We start from the raw sequence: 8474 nt of genomic DNA on the forward strand, positions 1-8474 counted from the left end.
GCCTCAATATAGAAGAAATGAGATGAGGTTAAGAAGAATTAGTAGGCAACTATTAAGTGTCGACAGAAAACATGACAGCTAAGAGGTGAATTCTTCTAGCTGAGCAAATGAACGGGAAATCTGGTAGAGGCAGGAGTTAACCTAGGCTTTAGAAGGTTAACATAAGTATGGAGAAAACAGAAGAGTGACCTTGGAAGAAGAAATACGCGACCTGAAAAATCCTTTCTACATCTTCCCTCATGAGACAATTCTACCACACTCCTTCATAGTATTCAAAACAAACTGACAGAGATTAGTAGAATTGCTGCCTTCCAAAAAGGAATTTAAAAGCTCTTCTAATAGAACATTTTTAAAGTAAGAAGAAAATATTTCACTTTCCATAGGAAAAAATTATTATATCTACTCATCATAGTTAAAAGATAAAATATTCTTATTAAATACCAGATTACTAAGGAGGATTTCCATGCACAGATTACCAATTTTCAAAATATAGGTACTATAATTCTACTAAGCATAATTTAAACTTTGGTGTTTCAGACAGCACTTAAGATTACAATTCTTCAAGTATATCTTTACAAACATTACTTGTCACTGAAAAAAAGAATTTAAACTCCTAATTTAACATGATTTATCCTCATGACTGGACTGGTTCATGAAATTCATTCTCTCTCTCTTTCCTTTGTAAATAATGCGTAATCAGTGGGAGATATCTTGATACTGTCTAAATATTAAGCTTCTCAACAACCCTTCATGATACGGTGTTAGCATTCATTGATGACTCTGATCTGTACCAACTTTTACTATGATGGCTGAAAACATAGCGAACATTATCATTTTTTATGTGCATAAGTAGGTATGCTACTACAGTGAAGAGCTTTCCCTTCTCCGTGTTCCCCTTACATAGCTTATTTGTATCAATGTGGACTTACGGTATTTTTGTTTTAGTGTTATACTCTATTATTGTCATTATTCTTTTTGATACTCAAGCTTTCCCATATTTGGCCAATGGGAGCCCTTGGGAGCCCAATCCTGTGTCCTTTTAACATTTCTTCATCAATTCCTCGCTTTCTGGCCCAATACTTTGAATCTTGAAAACACAATAGATTATTGGTAACAAACCAATCATCTGCATACTAAAGTTCTGAGCAAATAGTGTAAATAGGGAGAGAAATAACTAACACTAACTGTGTAATCACCCTACATAGACCTAAGTCCTATTACTTTACTGAAAATTTCACAAATACAATGCAAAATAATAAATTAAATACTGCATTGAATGCAATTAGGTTACTTTCCCAACCTCTGAAAAATACAGATGGAAACAAACAGAAACACATCACACACCTACCTAGGCGAGGTCTAGGTCGGAAGACCATTTCTAACCCTCTCACTTCCAGTGCACAATTATCCTGTAGCAAGGAGCCCCACGGAACTGACAGAGAAATGGACTGTATGAATCCTTCGGTGACTTCTAAAGGTGCGTCTGCTGACTCCAGGATCTCATTGAGACACTAGAGAGAAAAACAAAGTGCAATTTGAAATCACAAGAACAAGAACTTAAAATTGTTAGCTTATTCAAAGAAGCTGAGTATGCTCACATACGTGTCAGGCAGGTACTAGGGACCAAGGAAGCGGGATCTATTAGGTTGGTGCATAGGTAATTGCGGTTTAAAAGGTTAATGACAAAAAGCACAATTACTTTTGCACCAACCTGGTCCTCACTAAGCTTACAAGACAGCTTACCATGAAAGACACGCGTAATTAAAGTGTGAGGAGTTGCAGGACAGGAAATGCACGGTGCTATTTGAGCGTGAAGAAGAACCTGACCTGGAGATTCAAGGCAGGCCAGCTGAGGAAGTGCTATTTAAAGCTGATACCAGAAGGCTGAGGAGTTAACTCGGCAAAGTGTTCCAGGCAAAGACAAAGGCATGTAGAAGGATTAAAAAAACACACAACAGAAATCAGAGTGCAAGCACACATATTTGAGGCACAGAGGATCTTTAGTGAAGAAGAAAAGGTGCTTTAGCTTTAGCGTAGTGTGCCAGGGTGATGAGCCAGAGATAAGGCTACACAGATAAGGGAGAGTGGGATCCAAAGAGCCTTGTAATTCATGTCAGAGTCTGAAACTTATCTCAAGGGCAATGCGAAACCACCGAAGATTTTAAGCAAGAGAGCCATGATGGGATTACAACCTTTAGTGGGCCACTCCTGCTGCCAAGGGAGAGTATGTTTTAGAGGAAAGCAAAACTCAGGCAGAAAGGTTATGAGTCAGAGAAGCCAGAGAAATTGATTTGACAAGGAAAGTGACATTGAGGACAGTAAGAAGCACGTGGATTCTTGTAATATATTAGGCAACAGAATGAACTGGCATCACGAGGGGTAAAGCAAAGAAGGAATGAAGAATGGCTCCCAGGTGCTGGCTTGGGCAAATGCTCAGACAGTGGTACCATTTACTGAGATATGGTACCACTGGGGAGTCTGGTTAGGGGGAAGATGTGGGGGTTCAGTTTCAAAGAACACATTTGAGCACACATCTAGGTGACGTCTAGGAGGCAGCTGGAAATTCCAGTCTAGAGCTTAGGAGAGTCCTATGAGCGGGAGACAGAGAAGGGCATTATAAACACAGAGGCTAAATGAAGCCACAGGGATGAGGAAAAACAGACTTTGGGAACTCACGTAGAGTAAAATGAAAAGAGGTCTAGGACAGAACTCTGATAAACACCAATATTTAACAAACAGGTTAAGAAAGAGGAACCTGCAACATAAACTGTGGGGGTAAAAAAGCAAAGAGGTAGAAGGAAAATCAAGAAAGCTTCACGTCCCAGAAAATCATGGAAAGACAATATGAAAGAGAAGAATGGTCAAGTGCAACAAAAAGCTAACAAGAAGCCAAAGATTTTTAAATGTCCACTGGATTTAGTGATATTTTAGGGTATCGGTGATCCCATTGAAAGAGATTGCAGTGTAGGGGTAAGGCAAACCAGACTAACAGAGGAAGACAGAATGAATGTAAATGTAGTTAGTGGAATAAGTAAATGTATTTTTTGACAATGTACTTTTCCAATTAAAATAAATATTGATTAAATGCCAGTTTATATGTAAGGTACTTTCTGCATGCTATGTTGCATGCAGCGTCCTAATTCTCTGTCTACAAACCTAGCACTGATACATATTGAGATTTAGACTGGCTCATGTTTTATCAGATGTTACTACTTTAAAAGGCTTTCTTCATGCTGGTGTTTGTACAATCCCACAGACTTTCTCAAGAGTATATGGGCTTGGATGGTTTTAAGGTACAATACCCAGATCCTGAATCTCTAAACATATTCTTTCCTAAAGCTGACCTGCCTGCGAAAAATACTTATAGCAGTGACATCATGTTGACTCTCCTTTCCCCTATTCCTTTATACTGTCTCCTTTCCCTCACTTAACCGAAAAGGCCTACCTTTTTCCCTTCCTGGATTCTCCCTTATACACTGCCTAGGGTATAAAAATCTCCACGCAGGGCCAGCAGTAAGTTTTCGGGTCTTTCCCTATCTTATACATATTTTTGTCATGACACGCAAAGAAATTAAAAGAGCTAATTGATACTGCTACAGCAAAATCTATCCCAATTCTCCCCCCAACTACTTATTTATGATATCAGTATTTCTCAAACTTATAACTATTTTAAAAATTTAGAAATGAGATTTATGCTGAGTCCTATCGCATTCTAGTTGTAAGGATATTCATCTTTGGATGTGTGAACTAATCAGGGAAGGAGGAAAATAACTCACCCATATCATTAAGAAATGCATTTCCAATAAGTTTCTATGTTTAATTATTCAAATGTACATTTACAGTTTTGTTCAACTGCAAACTTATAGTAATTATAACACAAACCAGAGGAAAAATGTTAATACTTAAAGCCTAATGATTATCTGAAAGAAATACTGATAGTTAAGATCAATATAAGCCCAAAGGCAACCACTAAGGAAACCTTTTAAAAACTCAAAAGAAAGTAAAGAAATCATTAAAGGAATTAAAATGTTACACTACAAAATATTCACTTAAAGCAAAATAAAACGATAGTGGGAAATTTTTTTATATAATCAATTTCAATTTAGTTACATGTTTTTCTGCAGAGAAATGATAATATGATCAATAAAAGGCTCAAGCATAAAATAAATAAATTATGATAAAATTTTGCAGTGGAAGTAAGATGAATATAGGAGTTCAGTGGGACAAGACACAATGTTAATTTCCAATTATTAATGAAGACTTTGTTCAAGCACTTTAAAATGTATTAATGATAGAAATCTGATCCTACTGGGGGAAAAAATTATATTTTTACAGAGATATTTACAACACAAAAGTTACCCTCTACGACTAAACTTACAATGAAAAAAAAATTTAAGTCAATTTTTAAATGAACAAGGAATGCAGTCATTTTTCAAAAATTTTGAGAAAATTGGGCAAACACATGTGAACATTCCTTTAAAACACAGCATGTGTTCACGTCCTAGGTCAGAGACTTACTAACTGGGTGGCTGTGGATAAGGTCTTAACTTCTGAGTCTCAATGTCCTCATCATAAAATAGGGATAGTACCTATTTCATAGGGTTATTGTAAAACATAAATGAGATTATAACATGTAAAACCACCAACATAATTCCTGGTACCAAGTAAGCACGTTATAAATGCTGACTATTGTTCTTTTCTTTTCCTCCCACAGTGCCTATCTAGCTCAACATGAGCACTACCAGGAATTCCCGGTGGGCTTGAGAGTAGGAAAGAAAGCAAACAGTTACATTTTATGTTTCGTTTTACTACGTACATAAAATTATCTAAGAGAAGTATACATCCTTGGTAGTTTAAACCAAGGTATCAAAATTCAAGTAGAGATAAAACAGAGCATAAAAATATGCAAGAACAGATTTAGTCCAATTAACTTAATTAGCACTTACTACATACAGGACACCACACTATACTATTTTATACCTATGAAGACTATATTTTCAGGATCATTTCTATAGTTTGTTACTATTTTATACCCATGGTATTGCACTACTTTTTCTAAATAATCCCCTGAATTAGGTATTTTTTGTCTCATTTTATAGAGATGGCAACTGAATGAAGATCATAAAAATTAAATAACTTGCAAAAGATCTTCAATTAATCACTGAACAAACAAAACTATAAAACAGAGAGAGAGAAATATATTTTCACCATGGAAGATTTTGCAGGAGGCTAAGTGAAATCAAGTGCTAAAATCATAATTCTCAAAAACGTAGTGCTTGGGCTTGGAAGCTGACTACCAGAACAAGCTTTCAAAACTAAATGGAAAAATGCTCAACCCCTTTACTATTGGTGTTTTACGAAATGCTGTCAAGGACCACATGCATCAACAGAATCTCCCAGGATACTTCTTAAAAATGTAGATTCTTGGGTCTTTAGAACCAGAATCTACAGGGAAGGGGGCCAGACATCACATGTTAGCAAACTTCCCAGGTGACCCTTCCAGGCTACTAATATGCTCAAGAAGCTCAGGTTTCTTGAATCTTTTGAGGCGGTGCAGAGTACAAAAAGAATATGAGGGGCCGGCCGGCTCGGTGGCTCAGGCGGTTAGAGCTCCATGCTCCTAACTCCGAAGGCTGCCGGTTCGATTCCCACATGGGCCAGTGGGCTCTCAACCACAAGGTTGCAGGTTCAACTCCTTGAGTCCCACAAGGGATGGTGGGCTCTGCCCCCTGCAACTAAGATTGAACACGGCACCTTGAGCTGAGCTGCCTCTCGGATGGCTCAGTTGGTTGGAGCGCGTCCTCTCAACCACAAGGTTGCCGGTTCGACTCCCACAAGGGATGGTGGGCTCCGCCCCCTGCAACTAGAAAACGGCAACTGGGCCTGGAGCTGAGCTGCGCCCTCCACAACTAAGACTGAAAGGACAATGGCTTGAAGCTGAATGGCGCCCTCCACAACTAAGATTGAAAGGACAACAACTTGACTTGGAAAAAAGTCCTGGAAGTACACACTGTTCCCCAATAAAGTTCTGTTTGCCTTCCCCCAAAAAAAATATTTAAAAAAAAAAAGAATATGAGTCAGAAAGACTTAGGCTTGAAAGACTTAGGCTTGACATCTTGCTACACTGCTGATACTAAGCCTAAGTTACTTAACCTCCTGGTAAAATGCAAATGGTAGCACCCGAAGTAGAGCAAGACACTGCAGATATGTACAAGCACCCCGTACAATTTATAGAGATGGAAGGTGCTTAATAAATGGTCACTATTATCTTCAAAAGCAAACAAAAATCCCCTACCTTAACTCCATGTCCCAACCTCAATCTCATTTCTCTTTCTTTAGTCAAGGCAGCTATGTGCTCAAACCACAAACTATTATCAGCCTTCTAACCCTCAGCTGCTCTGAAAGTGCTCTTCACTGCCAATAAACTGACAAATGCAATGAATTTGTCTTTTTAAAATTCTAACTTTCCTTAGCTTCCATAACACTCTTCACAAGCTCTTTTTTCCAACCCTTTACCATTTGAAATGCCGGTGTTCATCTAAGTTTTACCGTCAATCTTTTCTGTTTCGCAACCTAATCGACAACTGCCCATGCACGTTGTGCCATTCCAGTGTTTCAGTCACTACTGATACTCTGATAACTCCCAAATCTTTATCTCCAACTCTTAACTCCAACACTGTATACTATTTTCAATGGAAAAAGAACTCAGGAACTTCTAAGACAGCTCATTCCAATTGTGGAATAGTTCCAAACCCCTGGCCTCTATCACTCCCTCCCATTACAAGTGCTTTTGAGTCACTAGTCTCCAAAGTGAACAAGGTGTGATCAAACAATACGGTGAATGTTTAAATAAAAAAAAATTACAGTAAAAGACACATTGCCATTAATCCCCCTCAAAATACTCCCCCTCGCTTAGAAAACACTTATCCCATTATTCTTGCCACCTTCTGAAGCAGTTCTGGAAGTCCTCTTTCATGAGTGTCTTTAGTTGCGCTGTCGTGGCTGCCTTGATGTCCTGAGTCATTTTGACTTTGGGGAAGAGCCAGAAGTCCCACAGTGTCAGATCTGGTGGATAAGGTGGATGAGGACACACTGTGATGATTTTATTTGACAGAAATTGCCGTCCCAGAAGCGATGTGTGACACGGAGTGTTGTCATGATGGAGGATGAAGTAAAGACACGAAAGAAGACTTCCAGAACTGCTTCAGAAAGTGGCAAGAACAAGGGGATAAGTGTGTTTGAAGCGAGGGGGAGTATTTTGAGGGGGTTAATGGCAACGTGTGCTTTACGGTAATAAATTTTGTCAATTAAACATTCACCGCATTTTGTGATCACACCTCGTATATCCCAGAGAGTATAACCGATAATCGATAGGGACGTGAGTAGAAAATTAGACATTCTGTATTAAAATTTTCATTTTTAGATTTAAAAGTTGTACTAATATTTAATTTACAAATGGGCACTGACGCTTTCACTCAGACCATACATCAGACCGGTACAAAGAGAAGATGAGTAGTTCCACAATGGGAAGAGTTGAAAGAGTGGTGTCCTCAGCTGAATTTTCCTTTTCAGCACACTGAAACTTACTTCTACATAATAAAACAGACCTTAAAGCCGTTGAATCTTTGCAAAGAAACAGAAAGTGACAGTAACTTTCTGATTTCCTGGGTTTTCTTATGGCCAAATATTTAAGAGTTGAATTTAAATATGAAAAGCAATTTTCTTCCACACCAAGATTAGAGTGCTAAATATGCCGACCATTCACGTGATGACAGATGGATATTGGTAGTACATGCTACCAACCACATGTATTCCAAAAAACTAAACATACTTTATCTTTTCAAAGTAAAGATGTCACTTTAATAATGAGTGAGAAAGTAACTAACTGCTTTTCAAATGATACTTGTACTATGAGGAGAACCGTTGTAAAAAATTGTATTTGGAAATGTTTCCATTGTTACATGATTTTGTTGCTGAAATAATGTCTATTAAAAACACTGTCTCTTCTTTTAAGTCATTATCTACAGTTATAAAAGATTTGAAAACATGGAAAATTATCCAATGAATCTAAAAGTCTGCTGAACAGTTTTTAAAAATGGATTTTAAATTTAATTTTTTATATATAAAAAATGCAACACCTTCCAATTAATTAGCAAGCACAACTGATTAAGATCAAGGAAGATGGGAATGTCACAGCTAATTTCAACATAATCCCGAGCACAATTGATGGCTGAGAACTGAAACATTAGTGATGTTGCCAATGATGGAATTCTTCCACTTGGATCCATGAATCTGTGAGGTACCTTTGTTTCAGTAATGAAAGTCATTAAAATCAAGTGTCAAAAGTAACTGGATTTGAATCAGAAGTTTGAAGAGCTAAGTGTCACATCAAGATTTGTCTTAGTCGCCAACACAGCACACTATAGTCAATAAATAAATAAACAGCAACAGCAAATATTTACTGGATGCTTTAT

At 37.6% G+C, this 8474-nt stretch overlaps 1 protein-coding gene across 5 annotated transcripts in view; it reads right to left on the reverse strand.

The window, feature by feature from the left end:
- ATG2B (autophagy related 2B) overlaps positions 1 to 8474 on the reverse strand; it is a 64767-nt gene that overhangs the window by 53757 nt on the left and 2536 nt on the right. For all 5 annotated transcript variants that reach the window (XM_081048570.1, XM_081048569.1, XM_081048566.1 and 2 more), the window contains exon 2: positions 1349 to 1511. In XM_081048570.1, the coding sequence (XP_080904696.1) occupies positions 1349 to 1511 (163 nt within the window). The remainder of the gene's footprint in view (positions 1 to 1348; positions 1512 to 8474) is intronic.

Source organism: Rhinolophus hipposideros (assembly GCF_964194185.1).
Source record: "Rhinolophus hipposideros genome assembly, chromosome: 5".
Lineage (NCBI taxonomy): Eukaryota > Metazoa > Chordata > Mammalia > Chiroptera > Rhinolophidae > Rhinolophus > Rhinolophus hipposideros.